Here is a 24,251-nt window from a genome sequence, read left to right as displayed (position 1 = left end):
TTATGTGAAATCAATGTGATGGTGATCCTTTTTATTTATTTATTTTTCATAAAAAGATAATACGCGTGGTGCCTGTTCTTTTGGAGATGTCTGAAGAATAGACACCATGCAGAATATACAAATGTGATACATTTATGTCAATTGAAGGTGGAGGGGGAAGAAAGGAAAGGTAAGGGAAGGAACTATTGAGTTTCTGCTGAAGTGAAACATTATGCGGGTTCAGTGATGACGAGTGAAAATGTGTGCTGGACCAGGATTCGAACCTGGGATCTACAGCTTACTAGGTGTTAGGCTCTATGCCACCCATACACAGTGTTTGTGACAATTGTGCAGAGTATCTCGGTATACCCCTCGACCATCCAACATTCCCATGTACGAGGGGCGATTGAAAAGTCCGTGCAAAAATAAATACTACTTACGTGTTTGGGATAATCTTTTTTTATTTTTCAACATAGTCTCCTTTTCGACTTATACACTTCATCCAACGCTGTTCTAATTTGGCTATACCTTCTGAATTATAGGAATTGTCCAAATCTGCAAAATAGCTATTAGTTGCTGCAATCACCTCCTCGTTTGAATAAAATCTTTGTCCCACCAGCCATTTCTTCAAATTGTGTAACAACTAGTAGTTCGAGGGAGCCAAGTCTGGAGAATAGGGGGCATGTGAAACGAGTTGGAATCCTATTTCCATTAATTTTGTGACCACAACTGATTAGTTGTGTGCTGGTGCATTGTCGTGATGGAAAAGGACTTTTTTGCAGTCCAATTGCCGGTGTTTTTCTTGCAGCTCAGTTTTCAAACGGTCCAATAATGATGAATAATATTCACCTGTAATAGTTTTACACTTTTCCTGATAGTTAATGAGAATTATGCCTTTCGAATTCCAAAAGACAGTCGCCATAACATTTCCAGCCGAAGGAATGGTCTTCACCTTTTTGGTGCAGATTCTCCCTTGGTAACCTATTGTTTAGATTGTTGTTTGGTCTCAGGAGTATAGTAATGTATCCATGTTTCATCCACAGTGATGAAACGATGCTTAATGTCCTGTGGATTTTTCCTGAATAGCTGCAAACCATACTTGCAACATTTCACATGATCCCGTTTTTGGTCAATGGTGAGCAATCGCGGAACCCAACTTGCGGATAGCTTTCTCATGTCCTAATGTTTATGCAAAATATTATGTACCCATTTATTCGAGATGCCCACAGCACTAGCAATCTCACACACCTTAACTCTTCTATCATCCATCACCATATCATGGATTTTATCGATGATTTCTGGAATCATAATCTCCATAGGGCATCCAGAACGTCCAGCATCACTTGTGCCCATGTGGCCACTCTGAAAATTTTGAAACCACTTATAAACTGTTCTAATGGAAGGTGCAGAGTCACTATAATGTTTATCAAGCTTCTCTTTAGTCTCCTGAGGCGTTTTGCCTTTCATAAAGTAATGTTTAATCACCACACGAAATTCTTTTTTGTCCATTTTTTGACAATCACTTGACTTCCTTGACTCACACGAATGCCAAACACAAAGAAATAGACCAATATGGCTGAATCTTGGTGTGCTTTCTTTCCAAAGATGCTACTAACTAAACATGACCTTGATAGACGCCAGTGGTGCCATCTCTCAGACTTTGCATGGACTTTTCAAACGCCCCTCATAGTATCACCTATCTGCAGTCCCAATCCATGTCCTCCATGCTCGCTATTTTTAGATTCCCACAGGAGACCAAATGTAATTGTGCATTGGCACTCAAAGCTGTGAATTCATTACCCATCAAGGCAAATCAGTTATATGAATACATTGTGGTTGTTGTTTTGGACATGTCAGAAAGAACAGGCACCCCGAATTCATATAATTGATTCACACTGATGGCAACCTTCAGTGTGAATGCAAATTCACAAGGATAAGTGATGCTAGGTAGGAATGTGAATCAGCTGGGGAGCATGTCAAGATAGTCCACACATTTGCAATAAACACTGTGTCCAGATGATGCAGTGGTTAATGCAACTGCCTAGTAAGCTGGAAATCCCGGGTTCGAATCCTGGCCTGGCACATGTTTTCACTCACTGTTACTGATTCCGCGTAAAGTCCTGATGCAGCTGATATCAATGGTTCCTTTCCTTTCTTTTTCCCCTCTCTAACTTCAATTTTCATAAAATAAAAAGCGTAAGGATGAATTTTTTTCCCATCTTGATGGTTATATGCGAAGTTGTAAGATATTTTATCCTACAATTGATATTTTATAGAGTATAGAAACTCCAGATTTCACATTGTTCAGATGGTGACTAAAAATCTTTTTTTGTGTTCAGAATGTTAGCAAGTGTGATTTTGTGCAATCACAATGGTAAAAACAACAATACTTTCAATCTTTGAAGTGCCATAAAATTGAAACAGACAGAGATAAAATTCTAAAACTTGGTATGGTTGCTTATCTCCATAGGGAGAACAAATAAGCCAAATTTCATCCAAATCTTAGATCATAGAAGAGGTGCCTTCCATGACTTGACACGGAATAACCCAACAGCAGTTTGCCTACTTTGAGAAATTCAGTTTTGTTCCCTTGCCTAGTTGTTGTTTGTCTTCCCTTTTACTGAACATTACCGACTTCTATTTAAATTTATCTACAGATTTTTGGCTTGTCTGATTCAGTGTGAGATTATTGGAAATGCAAGATACATTATTGTTTTTAATGTTCATACTACAGGCAGCTGAATTTTTGGGACGTATTTTCATTTGATGTACTTCACGCACACAGGACTGCTTTTCTCATATTACTGTATCATTTTCTCCTTCATAAACAATAGTTTGGGTTGATGCCTTCAGTTCACTTGTAGCAATATATGATGGAAGCATTTGAAATGTTGGATTGTTGCCTAGTACAGAAAGTCTCCTGGTTTGTTGATTGTCTTCTGTCATGCCTATATCATAAGGGCTTGAAACAATGGAGCACTACTCTAGAAAAGGTCGCATAGTGTCTTATAAATGGATCCAAATACATGTGATATACTTTCCTAAAAACTTGTCATTTAAGATACTGTATTTTGTAGTATTTTCCTAGAAATATTCAATACTTAAAATACAATTCTTAGATTATTTGATTTGCTATGTTTGTTGTTGTGGTCTTCAGTCCTGAGACTGGTTTGATGCAGCTCTCCATGATACTCTAACCTGTGCAAGCTTCTTCATCTCCCAGTACCTACTGCAACCTACATCCTTCTGAATCCGCTTAGTGTATTCATCTCTTGGTCTCCCTCTACGATTTTTACCCTCCACGCTGCCCTCCAATACTAAATTGGTGATCCCTTGATGCCTCAGAACATGTCCTACCAACCGATCCGATCTTCTGGTCAAGTTGTTCCACAAACTTCTCTTCTCCCCAATCCTGTTCAATACTTACTCATTAGTTATGTGATCTACCCATCTAATCTTCAGCATTCTTCTGTAGCACCACATTTCGAAAGCTTCTATTCTCTTCTTGTCCAAACTATTTATCGTCCATGTTTCACTTCCATACATGGCTACACTCCATACAAATACTTTCAGAAATGACTTCCTGACACTTAAATCTATACTCGATGCTAACAAATTTCTCTTCTTCCGAAACGCTTTTCTTGCCATTGCCAGTCTACATTTTATATCCTCTCTACTTCGACCATCATCAGTTATTTTGCTCCCCAAATAGCAAAACTCCTTTACTACTTGAAGTGTCTCATTTCCTAATCTAATTCCCTCAGCAGCACCCGATTTAATTCGACTACATTCCATTATCCTCGTTTTGCTTTTGTTGATGTTCATCTTTTATCCTCCTTTCAAGACACCATCCATTCCATTCAACTGCTCTTCCAACTCCTTTGCTGTCTCTGACAGAATTACAATGTCATCGGCGAACCTCAAAGTTTTTATTTCTTCTCCATGGATTTTAATATCTACTCCGAATTTTTCTTTTGTTTCCTTTACTGCTTGCTCAATATACAGATTGAATAACATCAGGGAGAGGCTACAACCCTGTCTCACTCCCTTCCCAACCACTGCTTCCCTTTCATGTCCCTCAACTCTTATAACTGCCTTCTGGTTTCTGTACAAATTGTAAATAGCCTTTCGCTCCCTGTATTTTACCCCTGCCACCTTTAGAATTTGAAAGAGAGTATTCCAGTCAACATTGTCAAAAGCTTTCTCTAAGTCTACAAATGCTAGAAACATAGGTTTGCCTTTCCTTAATCTTTCTTCTAAGATAAGTCGTAAGGTCAGTATTGCCTCACGTGTTCCAGTATTTCTACGGAATCCAAACTGACTTTCCCCGAGGTCGGCTTCTACTAGTTTTTCGATTCATCTGTAAAGAATTCGTGTTAGTATTTTGAAACTGTGGCTTATTAAACTGATTGTTCGGTAATTTTCACATCTGTCAACACCTGCTTTCTTTGGGATTGGAATTATTATCTTCTTCTTGAAGTCTGAGGGTATTTCGCCTGTTTCATACATCTTGCTCACCAGATGGTAGAGTTTTGTCAGGACTGGCTCTCCCAAGGCCGTCAGTAGTTCCAATGGAATGCTGTCTACTCCGGGGGCCTTGTTTCGACTCAGGTCTTTCAGTGCTCTGTCAAACTCTTCACGCAGTATCGTATCTCTCATTTCATCTTCATCTACATCCTCCTCCATTTCCACAATATTGTCCCCAAGTACATCGCCCTTGTATAGACCCTCTATATACTCCTTCCACCTTTCTGCCTTCCCTTCCTTGCTTAGAACTGGGTTGCCATCTGAGCTCTTGATATTCATACAAGTGGTTCTCTTCTCTCCAAAGGTCTCTTTAATTTTCCTGTAGGCAGTATCTATCTTACCCCTAGTGAGACAAGCCTCTACATCCTTACATTTGTCCTCTAGCCATCCCTGCTTAGCCATTTTGCACTTCCTGTCGATCTCATATTTGAGACGTTTGTATTCCTTTTTGCCAGCTTCATTTACTGCATTTTTATATTTTCTCCTTTCATCAATTAAATTCAATATTTCTTGTGTTACCCAAGGATTTCTACTAGTCCTCGTCTTTTTACCTACTTGATCCTCTGCTGCCTTCACTACTTCATCCCTCAAAGCTACCCATTCTTCTTCTACTGTATTTCTTTCCCCCATTCCTGTCAATTGTTCCCTTATGCTCTCCCTGAAACTCTGTACAACCTCTGGTTCTTTCAGTTTATCCGGGTCCCATCTCCTTAAATTCCCACCTTTTTGCAGTTTCTTCAGTTTTAATCTACAGTTCATAACCAATAGATTGTGGTCAGAGTCCACATCTGCCCCTGGAAATGTCTTACAATTTAAAACCTGGTTCCTAAATCTCTGTCTTACCATTATATAATCTATCTGATACCTTTTAGTATCTCCAGGGTTCTTCCATGTATACAACCTTCTTTCATGATTCTTAAACCAAGTGTTAGCTACAATTTGCTATATTGAGTAATAAATAATTTTGATGAAAAGTTTTTCAGCATTTTACAGTTTCATTTATAATGACAACAGTGTACAGATAAATGTACCATTTTTTATCTCAGACAGTAACTTTGTTCTCCATACATTCTGCAATGGGATAGTAGAACTTGACTGTTAATATATTAGAGAAGAATGCTTTCAGTGACTGAATCTTCCTATTAAATATATTTCTACCTTTTAGATGATTTCTAATTTTTAGATGCTTGTGCTTCTGTGTCTGGATATAAAGTTTTTAATGGTGTGGGAGTAATCTGAAATTTTCTGTGTAGTGAAAGTTGTAGTTGTGCTTGAAATGGAAAATTTTGAGTGTGTGGCTGTCATTGTACAAGAAAATAATGTTATAATATGTGCAATGAAGGCACTGTTGGAATTTTTAAATAAAACAGCACAAGCCTCTCTTGAGTCTCTGCTGCTCAATGAATGTGTTTTTTTTTCTTTTTTTTTTTTTCTGCATCATTAATAGCCTTGTGATGTCAGATAAGCTTGCCTAGAAAATTATATTTATTGAGTAACTGACTCAAAGTAGCTGTGTTATATAATCTTTTTGGCACCCGTAAGATCATATACACTTCGTAAAGTGTAAATAATTTGATTTATTTGATAAGCAGTCTATATCTGCTTTCTAATTAATATATTTATTGAGATGTATGCCTAGGAACTTCGACTTGCTTGCTTCAGTCATTTCCTGGTCATTCCAAGTTATTCTTATGTCTATCATTTTTGGCAGTTTAGTTGTAAATAGCCTTTGTAATATTCAGTTTTACACTATTTTGATGAAAGCAAGCTTCAAGGTTCTTTAAGATATTTTGCAGACTATCTGAAATTTTCTCCTAGGACATCATTTTTAGTTAAGACTGATGTGTCATCTTTGATTACAACTGCTGAGATCTACTTTGGATATTCTTTTGGTGTGATCCAGGAGCTCTCATCTACAGACTCTCAAATCTAAAACTCCTGTGAATATAATTATCTTGTAGTCATTATTTGACCATAGTTGCAAGTTCATGGCTTCATATACTATTTGAGGTGATTTTAAAATTATAAATAACAAATAACAATTTTAAACAATGGAAAACCCAGGATGGAATAATGACATTATTATGAAAAGATTGGGTTGCTACTCACCATATAGAGGAGACACTGAGTCACAGCCAGGCACAGCAAAAAGACTGCTATACATTTGAGCTTTTGGTCAAAAAGCCTTCTTCAGAAGTAGAAAACACACACACACATTCACACAAGCACAAATCATAGACACATGAGCACTGTCTCTGGCCATGGAGATCAGACTGCACACAGCAACTGCACCTGATGTGACATACACAAAAATGTTGTGTGATGTTTGTTTATTAGTATTCATCACAAAAGGAAAACATATTTCTCCAGTTCAGAATTTTTTTTGTTAGTGTTTCCACCATAGTGTTTATTAAAGTCAAATCATATGAAACTGTCACTTCTGTCACTCTGCTAGTAACTGGCCTAACTAACTGAAAACTGTTCGTAACTGTCCACTTTCAGTAACTTATGTTTGGATTTCAAAGAGGGGAGAGTATCAGCCCACATAATTTATCATAGCACACTGAAGAATGAAAATTTTGGTATAGTATTAGCTAAGCGCAAGAATTTTCATGAAAAAGACCCAGAAATTGTCTTACTTATAAATGGTAATAAAGCCCACATAGTGCGAGGGACAGAAATCTGGCTGAAACAAGGTGCTAATAACAATGAAATTCTTAATTCTGGTTGGAATGTATATGCCAAATATAGGCTGAATGAAGGTGGTGGAGGTGTTTTTATTGCCATGTTGTTGTTGTTGTGGTCTTCAGTCCTGAGACTGGTTTGATGCAGCTCTCCATGATACTCTATCCTGTGCAAGCTTCTTCATCTCCCAGTACCTACTGCAACCTACATCCTTCTGAATCTGCTTAGTGAATTCATCTCTTGGTCTCCCCCTACGATTTTTACCCTCCACGCTGCCCTCCAATACTAAATTGGTGATCCCTTGATGCCTCAGAACACGTCCTACCAACTGATCCCTTCTTCTAGTCAAGTTGTGCCACAAACTCCTCTTCTCCCCAATCCTATTCAGTACCTCCTCATTAGTTATGTGATCTACCCATCTAATCTTCAGCATTCTTCTGTAGCACCACATTTCGAAAGCTTCTATTCTCTTCTTGTCCAAACTATTTACCGTCCATGTTTCACTTCCATACATGGCTACACTCCATACAAATACTTTCAGAAATGACTTCCTGACACTTAAATCTATACTCGATGTTAACAAATTTCTCTTCTTCAGAAACGCTTTCCTTACCATTGCCAGTCTACATTTTATATCCTCTCTACTTTGACCATCATCAGTTATTTTGCTCCACAAATAGCAAAACTCCTTTACTACTTTAAGTGTCTCATTTCCTAATCTAATACCCTCAACATCACCCGACTTAATTCGACTACATTCCATTATCCTTGTTTTGCTTTTGTTGATGTTCATCTTATATCCTCCCTTCAAAACACCATCCATTCCGTTCAACTGCTCTTCCAAGTCCTTTGCTGTCTCTGACAGAATTACAATGTCATCGGCGAACCTCAAAGTTTTTATTTCTTCTCCATGGATTTTAATACCTACTCCGAATTTTTCTTTTGTTTCCTTTACTGCTTGCTCAATATACAGATTGAATAACATCGGGGAGAGGCTACAACCCTATCTTACTCCCTTCCCAACCACTGCTTCCCTTTCATGTCCCTGGACTCTTATAACTGCCATCTGGTTCCTGTACAAATTGTAAATAGCCTTTCGCTCCCTGTATTTTACCCCTGCCACCTTTAGAATTTGAAAGAGAGTATTCCAGTCAACATTGTCAAAAGCTTTCTCTAAGTCTACAAATGCTAGAAACGTAGGTTTGCCTTTCCTTAATCTTTCTTCTAAGATAAGTCGTAAGGTCAGTATTGCCTCACGTGTTCCAGTATTTCTACGGAATCCAAACTGATCTTCCCCGAGGTCGGATTCTACTAGTTTTTCCATTTGTCTGTAAAGAATTCGTGTTAGTATTTTGCAGCTGTGGCTTATTAAACTGATTGTTCGGTAATTCTCACATCTGTCAACACCTGCTTTCTTTGGGAATGGAATTATTATATTCTTCTTGAAGTCTGAGGGTATTTCGCCTGTTTCATACATCTTGCTCACCAGATGGTAGAGTTTTGTCAGGACTGGCTCTCCCAAGGCCGTCAGTAGTTCCAATGGAATGTTGTCTACTCCGGGGGCCTTGTTTCGACTCAGGTCTTTCAGTGCTCTGTCAAACTCTTCACGCAGTATCATATCTCTCATTTCATCTTCATCTACATCCTCCTCCATTTCCACAATATTGTCCCCAAGTACATCGCCCTTGTATAGACCCTCTATATACTCCTTCCACCTTTCTGCCTTCCCTTCTTTGCTTAGAACTGGGTTGCCATCTGAGCTCTTGATATTCATACAAGTGGTTCTCTTCTCTCCAAAGGTCTCTTTAATTTTCCTGTAGGCAGTATCTATCTTACCCCTAGTGAGACAAGCCTCTACATCCTTACATTTGTCCTCTAGCCATCCCTGCTTAGCCATTTTGCACTTCCTGTCGATCTCATATTTGAGACGTTTGTATTCCTTTTTGCCTGCTTCATTTACTGCATTTTTATATTTTCTCCTTTCATCAATTAAATTCACTATTTCTTCTGTTACCCAAGGATTTCTACTAGCCCTCGTCTTTTTACCTACTTGATCCTCTGCTGCCTTCACTACTTCATCCCTCAAAGCTACCCATTCTTCTTCTACTGTATTTCTTTCCCCCATTCCTGTCAATTGTTCCCTTATGCTCTCCCTGAAACTCTGTACAACCTTTGGTTCTTTCAGTTTATCCAGGTCCCATCTCCTTAAATTCCCACCTTTTTGCAGTTTCTTCAGTTTTAATCTACAGTTCATAACCAATAGATTGTGGTCAGAGTCCACATCTGCCCCTGGAAATGTCTTACAATTTAAAACCTGGTTCCTAAATCTCTGTCTTACCATTATATAATCTATCTGATACCTTTTAGTATCTCCAGGGTTCTTCCATGTATACAACCTTCTTTCATGATTCTTAAACCAAGTGTTAGCTATGATTAAGTTGTGCTCTGTGCAAAATTCTACCAGGCGGCTTCCTCTTTCATTTCTTAGCCCCAATCCATATTCACCTCCTACATTTCCTTCTCTCCCTTTTCCTACACTCGAATTCCAGTCACCCATGACTATTAAATTTTCGTCTCCCTTCACTATCTGAATAATTTCTTTTATTTCATCATACATTTCTTCAATTTCTTCGTCATCTGCAGAGCTAGTTGGCATATAAACTTGTACTACTGTAGTAGGCATGGGCTTCGTATCTATCTTGGCCACAATAATGGGTTCACTAAGCTGTTTGTAGTAGCTTACCCGCGTTCCTATTTTCCTATTCATTATTAAACCTACTCCTGCATTACCCCTATTTGATTTTGTATTTATAACCCTGAATTCACCTGACCAGAAGTCTTGTTCCTCCTGCCACCGAACTTCACTAATTCCCACTATATCTAACTTTAACCTATCCATTTCCCTTTTCAAATTTTCTAACCTACCTGCCCGATTAAGGGATCTGACATTCCACGCTCCGATCCGTAGAACGCCAGTTTTCTTTCTCCTGATAACGACATCCTCTTGAGTAGTCCCCACCCGGAGATCCGAATGGGGGACTATTTTACCTCCAGAATATTTTACCCAAGAGGACGCCATCATCATTTAATCATACAGTAAAGCTGCATGCCCTCGGGAAAAATTACGGCCGTAGTTTCCCCTTGCTTTCAGCCGTTCGCAGTACCAGCACAGCAAGGCCATTTTGGTTATTGTTACAAGGCCAGATCAGTCAATCATCCAGACTGTTGCCCTTGCAACTACTGAAAAGGCTGCTGCCCCTCTTCAGGAACCACACGTTTGTCTGGCCTCTCAACAGATACCCCTCTGTTGTGGTTGTACCTACGGTATGGCTATCTGTATCGCTGAGGCACGCAAGCCTCCCCACCAACGGCAAGGTCCATGGTTCATGGGGGGGGAAGTTTATTGCCGTAAATAATGCAATAATATCCAGTGGGGTCAATATGCATTCTGTGTAAGAAATCATATGGGTGGAAATACATATTAAAATTTGATCAAATAAGATAATGCAGGGTGACAAATATTGAACTATGTGAAATAAAATCATCATAACTTCTGAACAGTTTGCATTAGGACATTCAAACTACATTGTAGGCCATGGCGCATGATGGGAATTAGTATCCTCATGCACATGCGCCTTGATATTGTCGGCCATTTGTGCATGAAGATGTCACAGTGCAGTGTGCCTGAGTGTATAGCACTTTTGAAGGCCTACTATGCAAGCAGTAACAGCCTAACTGTGGCTCAAAGGAAGTCCGCATCCGAATCCAAGCTGAAGACAACCAGCCCAAGTGTGCTAACAATCAAGAATTTGGTTCGCAAGTTTGAGAGAACATGTAGTGTTTGTGATGACATTGTTGGCAATGTCAGTTGTCCAAAAAGGATGAAAATGCCTGGAAACTATGAGAAGACAGCCATCATGTTTCAAACCAGCCCCAGGAAATCGATCAGACTAGCTTTATAGTAGGTGGGAATCAACTGGGAGACACTGGGCCAAATTGTTGTTGAAGACCTGCACCTCTTCCCATTCAAAATTCAAACCTATCAGCCATTAAGTCCCAGGGCCATGGAACAGTGATTGTGTTGCAGCAACACTGCTGCCCAGCTATTGATGAACAGGACTTTGATGTGAATATGGTTTCGTTTAGCAAGGAAGCCCAATAATCGGTGTGATATTCCTTGATGGCACAATGACTGCCAAATGTTACGTGAAGGTTTTGGAGATTATTTCATCCTCATTATCCAAAGTGAACTTGATTTCGATGAGATGTGGTTAATGCCAGATGGATCTCAACCCCATCAAAGCAGAGGTGTGTTTCATGTCCTGGAGGAGCACTTTGGGGACCACATTCTGGCTCTGGGATACCCAGACACCACTGGCGTGGGCATCCATATTCTCCCAATCCGAACATGTGACTCCTTTTTGTGGAGCTATATTAAAGACAAGGTATACAGCAATAACTCCAAAACCACTTCTGAGCTGTAAACAGCCATTCAGGAAGACAGCATCGATATTCTGACACTACAGCGTAACATGCAAAATTTCTATATTCATCTGTGACACATCATCGCCAAGGATGACAGGCATGTCAAACATGTCATAACCTAAATCCCAAGATCTGCAGTTGCATTTATATTTTGAATAAAGTGTGTGCACGCCGTAGTTTGTAATGAAATTACTTTATTTTTTATTTTATTATTATTTTTTTTCTTCTTCATGTAGTTCAATAATTGTCACCGTGTAAGATGCATATGTGCCTCCTTTCGCAGGAACAGTAGTGACAGAACTGTTGAGACTCAATTTGGAGATGGTTCTACATAAATTTTCTAGTCATTGTGTCATATTACAGGGAAATTTAAACTTACCAATTACCGACTGGAAGACATAAATGATTAGAGTAAGTAGTGGGGAGAGGGAATCATTGAAATCATTCTAAATACCTTCTCTGAAAATTACCGTGAGTCAGTTAATCAGAGAACTGGCTCATTAAGGTAACATCTTAGATCTCTTGACTACAAACAGGCCTGAACTTTTTGACTCATTTAATGTAGAACAGGTGATCAGTGGCAAACAGAGCATAGTGTGTCATGCTTAATTTAATGGAGAGAAATCTTAAAATTCTAAAGTAACTCTGAGCATGTTTCAAGGGAGTGTCTTTAGAAAAAGCAATTGAAGATACTGTTAAGGATGTCTTTCAAAGAATTATTAAGTGGTTCTCAGGAAATAGACTCTCCCTTAATTTTGAAAAAAAACTCACTATATCCAGTTCTGTACACCAAATAGAGTCATACCAACAACTGATGTAGCATATGAACAGGGCTCAGTTAACAGGGTAGATTTCTCCAAATTTTTGGGTGTTCACATTGATGACAACTTGAACTGGAAGAGGCATATTACTAAGCTTCTCAAACAACTAAGTTCAGCTTCTTTCACTCTTCGTATAATCGCTAGTCTTGGTAATAAACAGATCAGCCTCCTAACGTACTTTGCATATTTCCACTCAATAATGTTTAATGGAATAGTTTTTTGTGGTAACTCACACACTTAGACATAAAATGTTTATTGCACAAAAGAGAGCACTGAGAATAATTAGTGGTGTTCACCCAAGGATGTCATGTAGGCACCTTTTCAAGGAGTTACATATTTTAACTGCAACATCAGAGTACATATGTTCGCTAATGAAATTCGTTACAAATAACCCATCTCAAATTGTGAAGAAAAGTGATGCTCATATGTACAACACTAGAGGGAAAAATGACCTTTCCTATCTGTTATTGAAGCTGTCAGTTTCTCAAAAAGGAGTACATTATTCAGCAAAAAAAATCTATGATCATTTGCCCAACAACATAAAGTGTCTGGCAGGTAGCAGATCAAGTTTTAGATCTAGCTTAAAATCATTTCTTTTGGACAGCTTCTTCCACTCCATGTATGAGTTTCTGTCTCAGAAATGATAAAAAAAGGTACTTCTAATTGTGGTTGCATGTGTAGAACTAAAAATTTCAGCAGATGTTGTAAGTATTCCATTAATTCCTTTCAATATCTGTCCATGACTCATAAACAACAAATCACTATAGGTAAAGCTTCAACATACATTAAAGCATCACACTCCTGTGACACGCAGCACATCTGAACAGTTCCAGTACTCTCAGGCTACATAAATGTGTAAATCACCCAAGAGCGGTGCCAGAGTTTTAGATATACTAACTAAACTAAACTCCGTCCAAACAGACCATGAAAGTCCAACAGTACAGACCGGTCGCCATATCATCCTCAGCTCACAGGCATCACTGGATGCAGATGTGAAGGGGAATGTGGCCCGCACACTGCTCTCCCGGGCATATGTCAGTTTACGAGACCAGAGCCGCTGCTTCTCAGTCAAGTAGCTCCAAAGTTTGCCTCGCAAGGGCTGAGTGCACCCCGCTTGCCAATAGTGCTTGGCAGACTGGATGGCCACCCATCCAAGTGTTAGCCCAGCCTGACAGCACTTAACTTCAGTGATCTGATGGGAACTGGTGTGACCAGTGCGGCAAGGCCATTGACATTTTAGATATACAGTGAGAAAAAGAGCAATGAATGTAGTTACAGGTCTTTGATTTCTGCCAAACAGTCTCTGTTAAAACAAATTAAAGTCACAGAACTTATGAAAAAATATTGTCATTATATAGACAAGATTTCAAAATGTTTGTATGAGGTATGTTCAGAAAATTCCAGAACATTCATATTTCATGCTGATGGTGTGTTGGAGCATAATGTGGTCTGCATTCCTGCACATGCCTGTGTTTAATGTGTAACTTCTGGAAGTTTGATTGTTGTATGTCTGTTAGTTATTGTTCAATGCTGTATTCAGTAGAACATTGTGTCACACAGTTTGCAAATTTTGAGATGATAGAGTTAGAGGAGCAACATGTCTCCACAGGGAAACGTTTGCAGAGACACACCAAATGATGCAGGAAGCCTATGGTGATGAGTGCTTAAACCATACTTGGTGTTATGAGTGGTCCACATGGAAGTTAAAGATGCCACTTGTTCGTCTACCAATTATGCTCATCCAAGGAACATCAATGAAATTGTGCATGCCAATCAAAGACTGACTGTCCAAGATATTGCAGAAGAATGTAATATTTTAGTTGGATCATATTATGAAATCGTGTCGAAGCATCTTGGAATGCATCATGTTGCCGCCAAGTTCATTCCATGGCTCATGAATCAAGACTAGAAAGACATTCGCCTCACAGTCTGTAAAGAGTTTTTGGATCACACAAGTGAGAACAAGATTTTCCTTAAGAGAATCATAATCGGTGATGAGATGTGGATCTACAGTTGTGATGTTGATACCAAGGTTCAATCTTCACAGTGGCTTGAGAAAGGCTCTCCAAGACCAAAAAAAGCTCATCAGGTCAGGTCAAATGTCAAAGCTATGCTGATAGTTTTCTTTGACTTTGAGGGATTAGTTCATCATGAATTCGTGCCACAGGGACAAACCATTAATTGATGGTACTACTTGTTGCGATGACTGCAAGAAAACGTGAGAAGGAAACACCCTAAAATGTGGCAAGACAATTCATGGCTCTTGCATCACAATAACACACCCCCATTTTCATTCTTGTTGGTGCGTCACTATTGCACAAAAAACAAAATCGCCATGCTGCCTCATCATCTGTACTCTCAAGACCCGGCACTTGCAGACTTTTTTTTCCCAAAATTGAAAATCCCATTCAAGGAAGTAAATTTGCAATGATAGATGAGATAAAAAAAAAAAGTTTTCAGGCGGCTACCATGACTGCTTCCGGAAGTGGAAACAGTGTTGAGAGCAGTGTATCAATTGTGGAGGAGAGTATTTTGAAGGAGACCATGCTCAATAAGCAAAAGGTAAGCATAGAAAGATTTAGGGGACAAAGTTCTAGCATTTTTTGAACAGACTCATATTGACTGCTTCTACAGTTCTAGTGTTGCACTGTTTGGAAGAACTGACTGACCATGTGATTGATGACTAAGAAGCAGGATTCAGGAAAGGTTGATCATGTGCCAAACAGATAGATAACATGGAGATGAAATGAAAGATCTGCCATTCCTTGCCTTCTTTGTGGTCATGAAAGAGGCCTATGGCTGTCAACAAACAGACTATTTTTGATACTCTAGAAGATCTCGGAGTGGACATGAAGATCAAAGAATGAATCTATGAATCAGCCAAACGCTGCATCAAAACTGAATGGCCTTGGTGTTTGACAAGGAGATGATTTCAGCCCCCTTTCCCTTTTCTCTACTTTTTAACTTAGTTCTGCACAACGTTGGAACAGACTGGAAAAAGACGTCAAATGTATGTACCTAAGATATTCTGGATACAGAATCAACATTAAATGTTCAGCCATTGCTGATGATTTAAAAATTATTGCTAAGATATGGAAGAATTAAATATGCCACAGAAAAATTGCACAGGACATCAACAGAGGCAGGACTCTGGATGTCTTACAAGAAACTATTACATGCAAAATTTGTATCAAAACACCAGAAAAGTTCTACTGAAGAAAATTTTACAGCTATCTTTCTTCAGATTCCTCTGAAAGATCATATTTCCACTAAAATAATACAGTAGCTCAAACTTAGGAAGATCCATTGAACTTCAAAAGACATTTAAAATTATGTGGAACTACTACATCCAGAAAGTAATATTGCACAATAGCGACTTGTGACATTACAAGACAGTTCTTTTACTGAAACCAGTATATGCTCTAGAGAACATAGCTCTTGGTGTTGCGGAATTGAAAAACAGGGGTGGAAAATTGTTACAAAAATATATGGCCCCACACAATAAACTGACATTTGCATGAAGTGGAGAACATGTGACCTCTACACACTGATAGATTAGCTCACTAATACTGTGCACAAGACAAGCTTGAAATTCTGTGAAGATATTTATTAAATGACAATACATTCACCAAGAGACTTACCTTCATTATTAATTCAAAGATGATCAAAATAAGTGGCTTAGAAGAAATTGGATTAGATTTACAAGACATAAACTCAACAAAAGAAATCATAATAAATTTTCTACACTTTGGAACTCTAGTGACAAATTAGAGATTTATAGAGAGCCTTAAAAGAAACTGACAATAAATGGTTACCGGTAGAAGATTGGAAGAAAACACATAGTGAATTCATTATTTTGGATGGATGAGAAGGCAAAAACTATCAAATGAAGTTAAAAGCCCTTTAGGCTGGCAGTAGTAAGAAAAAAAGGAAAAGAAAATATAATGGGATTAGTGACATCTGTCTTCGTAATAATAATATAATATCATGATTCAGTACTGGTACCGATTACGTTTTTAACATAAGTGAATGACTTTCCAATGACTTTAAAAGACATTTTAAAAAACTTTGATTGCGTTACTGATGCAACTACATTATTTGAGGAGATGCTTTAACTGACAAAGTCTCATTTTCTGTTAATTTTACGATGCTAAACCTACTTTGAATATACACAAAAATTAACTGTAGTTAATTATTAATGTATTTGTCATCAATTGCTTCTACTTTTCAATATTTAGCTGGACTCATTCCATTTTCTTGAAAGTTCTTCATTAAACTCCTTCATGCAGATGAATTCATTTCTGAATGTACTATACTGATGCTGATGACAGTGTAAAATAAATTATTGTAGGTAAATTTTGCTTTTGGAATATAAAAACAGTGTAGGAGAAAGAAAAGGGCACAGAAAAAGTAATCAAAAATAATCAGGTTGCAGCTGCAGTGATAAATCACTGTGAACTCCCATTCAAAGAAACAGAACATACCAATATCATTTATGAGTAGCTTGGTGTAGTGTCTCTGATCTTAAACCAAAATCTTGAAATTCATTATTTTGTACCCTTTTTCTGTTACCATTGACACCGTGTTATTTACTCCAGTTTCATTATGACATAAATGCATTATTGTTTTTTCTCTCAAATTCAGGAGCTTAGGGAAAAATTTATTTTTAAACTGGTGCCGATGTTGAATCCTGATGGAGTGATTGTTGGGAACAATAGGTGTTCACTTACTGGGCGTGACTTAAATCGTCAATACAGGACTGTGATTAGAGAAACATACCCACCAGTATGGCACACAAAATTAATGATAAGACGGTGAGTGCTTTGACACATATTTAAAGTACACTGGGATATTCTCTGAGGAAGTTACTTGATACTGTCTGCACACACTAATTTGACACTCAGTGAGGTGGCTGATGACAGCAACCATAAAGGCGCTTCCCATTTATGATCACTCCCATCAACCATCATGCCAAGTATCAATTTGGTTTGTGTGAACAGTATACAAAACTCTTTATTATAATATGTAATTATGTCTATCAAAATATTTTAAATGTACAGCCAGTGGCCTGCTTGTGGAAACTGCCAACAAGGCAACACTTAGTGATTTGTAGCTGTTGATCACTGTAAATTCTGCTGTGTTCCTTGCTTCTACTGCTTTGTTTACTGTTGTTGTTGGACTACGTAAATACAATTTAATATTTTTTATACTTTTCACTTGTAACTATTAAGTTATGTTTTGAATGGAATATCTCATCAGCAACAGAATATGCACATACAATGCTGAATCAAAACATTGTGACTACATTCTTAAATAACATGTTGGTCCATGTTTACAAAGCACCATAGCAGCAAATCTGCACAAGATAGTTTTGACAAGTCCTTGATAGGTTTCTCAAGGTATGTGGCACCAGATGTCTATGCAGAGGTTGTACAATTCCCCTAAATTATAAAGCTGTGGTTTGTGGATGTAGAGCAGATGCTCAATAGTATCCCAGATGTGTTCCATTTGGTTCATGTCAGGCAAATCTGGTGATTAATGCATCAACATGAGTTTACTTTCATGCTCCTCAGACCACTGAAATTTGATTCTGACCCTGTGACACAGACAATTGTCCTGCTGGAAGATTGTATCCCCACTGAAGAGTACATCAAGCATTAAGGGATGCAGGTATTCAGCAGTAGGGCCTAATGCTTGTGTAGTCTGCAGTTGTCATGGTGCCTTTGATTATTACCACAGGTTCCATGGAAGCCCATGTGAATGTCTCTCATAGCATAACACTGCTCCACTCCAGGTTTGTGGCAGTGACACGGTGCATGTTTCAAGCAGCCATTCACTTGGCTGATGCTGATCTGCTCCAGGCTTGTGGCAGTGACATGGTGCATGCTTCAAGCAGCCATTCACTTGGATGATGGTGTTTCCGAACACAACCATTGATGTGATTCATCTGAATGGGTGACACACTTCTGTTGATTCACAGTCTAATCTTGATAATCCCGTGACCACCAAAATCATAAATGATGATGTTGTGGGTCAACAGGGGAACAGGTTGGACTTGTTTGCTTTGGAACTCATCATACAATGAAGTGCGCTGATGGTGTAGTTTCCAGGGCTCTTGAGTGTCCAGCCGGATGTGATCGTTGAAGTCCCACAATATTTCAGCCAATGACCTTTCCGCCATCATCAGGTGGTTCTGATGGAATGGTCTGTCTGCTCATTGTCAGATTTATTTATGTCCGTCAGTCAGGCTTCGATTCCCTGCACCGACGGTCTGATTGCGGCCGCCGAACTTCCAGTTGCGGCCGTCGACATTCCATTTGCGAGCACCGCTGCTTCAATTGCGGCCGCCAACAATCCATTTGCGGGCGTTGACCCAGGTCCGCACCCACCCTGGCGTCGCGCCGGGTGGTGGAAGATGCAGAATCCCGTGGAGTGTCCTCTGTGGCAGTCATAGAAGGGCCTTGTGTCCGCTTGTGGCGTGACTCCTTGATGGAGTTAAGTAATGGTTGCCATGCCTTGCTTAGTTGAAAACCTGTGTCTTCGTTTATGAGACTGTCCATTACGCGAATTTCAGTGGCCTCCTTGAAGATGCTGTGCTAGTAGAAACTGGTAGGTGCCAGAATCTTGGTCTCTTCATATTTCGCATTGTGTCCAGTTTCCAAGCAGTGTTCTGCCAGTGCCGATTTGGTGGGCTGGCCCAGGCGCGTGTGGCATTAGTGTTTTTTGCAGCGGTCTTCGACTCTTCGGATTGTTGACCAATGTAGTATTTGCTGCAACCATATGGAATATTATACATACCCGCTTTCTTGTGGCCAAATCTGTCGTTCACTGTCCCCAATAGGGCCCGTATCTGGGATGGTGGTCGGAAGACTGTGTCAATTTTGTGTTGTTTTAGCAGTCTCGCAATTTTTGATGTCGCATTGTCTGCATACGGTTAAAAGGCAAGGCTTGTTTCCTCATCTTTAAACTGTTCTTCATCTGGGTTTCTGCAGTGTTTCCATCGTCTGAGGGCTGTCTGAATCTGTCGTTTGCTGTATTCGTTCTTGTGAAACACATTTTCTAGGTGTTTGAGTTCTTTATGCAGAGTTTTGTCATGCAATATCGAGTATTCCCTATGAACCAGTGTGTTCAGCATCCCGTTGAGCGGTACACGCTATGACCCAGTGTGCCATTTGATCTCCGCTCTACGAGTACATCAAGAAAGGGTAATTTCCCTTCCTTCTCAATCTCCATGGTGAACCGTATGTTGTCGTGGACAGAATTTAGATGTTCTAAAACCATCTGCAAATGATCAGGTCTGTGGGACAAGATGACAAACGTGTTATTCACGTATCGGTAAAAACATACGGATTTCCATTCGGCCACTTGAAGTGCCTCCTCTTCGAAACTCTTTATAAATAAGTTGGCTACCGCTAGTGAGAGAGATGTGCTGATGGTCTTCCAAAATATTTGTACCTGCATTAGAATTGTATTATGTCATGAGATCTGTCACAGAATGCCACCTATCTTGCTTTACAGAATGGGTAAGTCTCTGAAGTATAGACACAAACATGGCAGAGCGTAAACTTGAGACAATTGATGCTGGCATTTAAATGGCAGAAATGTATAGTTGCTAGTATCAGTTGTCTCAAGTTTATGCTACGATTTATTTGTGCCTATATAACTCTCCTGGTAATGCACCAATAATGACTATGTTGTAGTTTAAATATAGATCTGCAATAAATTATGGATTTCTGCAAGTGACTGCAGTCCTCCTTTACATTTGAATATTCAATGGTCGATGTGCACTACTGGTATCGAGTGGATTCCAATTTATTTATCACCAGAATAGATCAACAGCAAGCGAGGACACTTGCTCGTCTCGCAACCCCTATCCCCTATCCCCACTGCCCTCCTCAGGAATCTGGAGTATAGAGTTTTTATTCTTTACACAATTCTCATACACTTCTGGATGTGATTTCTCATGAGTCTGGTGTATCTCTCATTTAGCCAGTTTTAGTATTACTATGGCTCAGGCAATTGCTGTATAACTTATGTTTGTTTGGTTGGTGCAATATTATGGAAAATTATGTTATTTCTTTGGGCACTGCTGCATTTTTGTGTTGACCTAAACTCAGAGCAGATGCAGACTGTTGCAGGATAGTGTTTTTTTCCTGTTGATTCCTCATATCTGCGTTTATGTGGGTACAGAGGAGAACGAGTCCAATGCATCAACAAGCTGCCACAGATCCCCAGAAGAACCTCCATCCCCTTTCCACTGCCTGTTGTCCATCATCAGTTCTCAGGTCACCTCAGTCCCATCCCTTCTGCCATAACTAACATTATTGGTATATGAATAAAAATATTGTTTCTAAATATTTTACTGCTTTTTTTCCTCACTGATTGATCATTTTGTTGAATATATGTTTAACTTAAATCATAAACTTCAAAAATTGTCATATCCATAATCATATTAAAAGTTAGTTCTTGTGGTGTGACACAATTCTTTTGTGTAAAAAATAGCAATTAGAGTCTTGTTTTCAAGAGATTTTTTTGTGCACAGTGTAGGTCACATAAAAAATTATCAAACAGTGTATGGTTTTCATTTAATAAATATCTAAGATTTTCATTTTAATCTCTCCAACTGATCAGAATGAAATGCATAAATTTGTAGAATCAAGGATGATAAATAGAGAACTCCCACTGATATCTAGATACTGTTTTTAAAATATTTGCAAGCATAGAAAATAAGAAAATGTTTCCTTTGGATGTAATGCTGTGGCAGTTGTTTTCACCTTCATTTATTACACATTTATTTAATTAATGACAAGCCACTTCAGTTGCTGATATATTCTTGATGTTGCTTCACCACAACACAATATCTACTTGAAAATGACCTGAATGTGAAGCCCAAAAACTGAATGTTGATTTAAAAAAAAGACTATATCAGCAACTGCAGCAGTCTTTCTATAACAGAGTATAAAGTTGTGGAACAATGACACTATCTAGACACGGCATAACTAGTAACATATTTATTTGTCATTAGGAAACATGAGCTTTCTGCTTACATAGTATTACTCTGAATTACAAAATTTGCAATTACCTTTCTTCATTACTAGACTGATTGAGGAATGTGGAATTGAAATGTACTGTGATCTTCATGCACACTCACGAAAGCACAATGTATTTATGTATGGATGTGAAAGCAGACGCATTGGGGACAGAAGGCTGCAAGAACAAGTGTTCCCTCTGATGTTGCATAAGAATGCTGCTGATAAGGTAATATTTTAGAAATCTTTCCATAGCACACTATTACTTGCAGTACATTCATATCTTCACAAAACTATTTTTAACAGTTCTCATTTGAGAACTGTAAGTTTCGTATTCAAAGGTCAAAGGAAGGAACAGGTCGTGTAGTTGTGTGGATGATGGGAGTTACTAATAGCTATACAATGGAGGCATCATTTGGTGGTTCAACTCTTGGAAGCCGTACTGATACTCACTTCCACAGTCAAGATTATGAACAGATGGGTCGTTACTTTTGTGAGACATTGTTGGATTTTTGTGACCAGGAACCAAGCAAGGTGAGTTATCTAGTTTTCATGTGGTATATCAAGTAAAATTGTGAAAAACTGGGTAATGTAAAAAAGAAAGCAGTGCATGAAATCAGTTTTACTTTCAGATTATGTTTTACTTTGTTGTGTAATTTCACAATGACATAGAAAACATACTAATTTCAATCAGTTTTATAATTTTGTTTCACCTCACTTTGCTGTAAAGTGTCTTCCACTGACATACATTTCTCTTTATTCATGCTAAAATTTCATATCTGAATTTCTTTGACAAGACAGTTGTATCAGATTCTATGTTCACGTTACATACATGCTGAAGTTGAACAATTTCTTAGTCAGTTTTTCTTTTTTTCTTCCTCTTCCGCTTCCAAATTATTTTACTTAATGTAACTAATACAAGAATACAGCAAAGATTTTTAACTGTGGAAAGTGACAATTCTATTGGTAAAGCAAGCTAAAGCGAACAGAGGAAACTATTCATTGAACTATATGATGTCAGAAGAAATGCTATAAAGAGATTTTATTGCCATCATTTTCTCAGTCATAGTTTACTCTCTACATATACATCTACATCTATATGACTGCTCTGCAATACAGACTTAAGTGCCTGGCAAAGGGTTCATTGAACAACTTTCATTGTGTTTCTATACCATTTCACTTTGAGCAGCAAATGGGAAAAACGAACCCTTAAATCTTTCCATATGAGCTCTGATATTGCTTATTTATGAGATTCTCTGCCTATGTAGATGCATATCAACAAAATATTGTTGCATTCAGAGGAGAAGTTTGGAGATTGAAATTTTGTGAAAAGATGTTGCCGCAGGGAAAAAGGCATTTGTTTCAATGGTTGCCACCCAAAATCACATATTGTATCTGTGACACTCTCTCCCTTATTTTGCAATAATATAAAACTAGCTGCCCTTCTTTGAACTTTTTTGTTATTCTCTGTCATTTCTGTCTGCTAAGGGTCCCTTACCAGGGTCTGTTTAGTGCATTTGTTGCATCTTCTAAGTGTTCTACAAATAAAATGCAGTATTTGATTGGACTTGCCCACCACTTTAGCTATGTGGTTGTTCCCATTTAAGTTGTTCATAATTGTTATTCATGTGTATTTATTTGCATTGAGAGCCTTAGATTTGACAGTATTATGAAAAGGATAGATTGCTAATCACCATGTAGAGATCCGCCCCCGGTAGCTGAGTGGTCAGCACGACAGACTGTCAATCCTAAGGGCCCGGGTTCGATTTCCGGCTGGGTCTGAGATTTTCTCTGCCCAGGGACTGGGTGTTGTGTTGTCCTAATCATCATCATTTCGTCCCTATCAACGCGCAAGTGGCCGAAGTGGCGTCAAATCGAAAGACTTGCACCAGGTGAGCGGTCTACCCGACTGGAGGCCCTCGTCACACGACATTAAAAAACCATGTAGGGGAGACATTGAGTTGCAGACAGGCCCACCAAAAAGACTGCTACACATGTGAGCTTTAAGCCAATAGACAACATGCATACATTCACAAAAGCACAACTCACACAAACAAGACCACTGTCTCTGGCGACTGAGACCAGACTGCAAGCAACTGCGCATCATGAGAGAAACCTTCTGGGTTGAGGGGGTAAGGAGGAGGCTGAGGTGTGAGGGACAGGTATAGCAGGGTAGGGGTGAGGGTGGTTAAGTGTTGCTTGTGGGAGCATGCAGGAACATGGTGGGGACAGGGTAGGGCAGCTAGGTGCAGTAGGGAGTTTGGGAGGAGGGGGGCAGTGGGAAAGGAGAGAAAGAGGCCAGGGAAAAAATACAGAAGTAGAGGAGGAGAAATGGGGAAAGAGAGACTAGTGTGTATGTTTGTAGAATAGAAGGCTGTGTAGTGCTGGAGTGGGAGCTGGGAAGAGGATAGATAGTTGTAGACCAGGGACTAGTGATGGTTGAGGTCATGGGAATGCTGAATATCCCATAGAGAGATTTCCCAGCAGTGCAATTAAGAAAAGCTGCTGTTGGTAGTAAGGATCCAGTTGGTGCAGGCTATGAAGCAGTCAATGAACTGAAGCACATCATATTGGGCAGAATGTTCAGTAACAGGTTGCCCACCTGTCTCTTGGCCACAATTTGTCAGTGGCTATTCATGCAGACAGATAGCTTGTTGACTGTGACGACCATGTAGAAAGCAGCATAGAGGCTGCAGTTTAGTTTATAGATTGCATGGCTGCTTTC

At 39.0% G+C, this 24,251-nt stretch overlaps 1 protein-coding gene across 1 annotated transcript in view; it reads left to right on the top strand.

Moving 5' to 3' along the window:
• The window catches only part of LOC126229574 (uncharacterized), a 668,091-nt gene that overhangs the window by 270,712 nt on the left and 373,128 nt on the right, over nt 1-24,251 (top strand). The window contains exons 14-16 of the mRNA XM_049942341.1: nt 17,142-17,311; nt 21,596-21,755; nt 21,833-22,060. Of these exons, the coding sequence (XP_049798298.1) occupies nt 17,142-17,311; nt 21,596-21,755; nt 21,833-22,060 (558 nt within the window). The remainder of the gene's footprint in view (nt 1-17,141; nt 17,312-21,595; nt 21,756-21,832; nt 22,061-24,251) is intronic.

This window comes from Schistocerca nitens, unplaced genomic scaffold, assembly GCF_023898315.1.
Source record: "Schistocerca nitens isolate TAMUIC-IGC-003100 unplaced genomic scaffold, iqSchNite1.1 HiC_scaffold_375, whole genome shotgun sequence".
NCBI lineage: Eukaryota > Metazoa > Arthropoda > Insecta > Orthoptera > Acrididae > Schistocerca > Schistocerca nitens.
The sequence above is the reverse complement of the archived record's forward strand: the minus strand, read 5'-3'. Positions and strand labels throughout refer to the sequence as shown.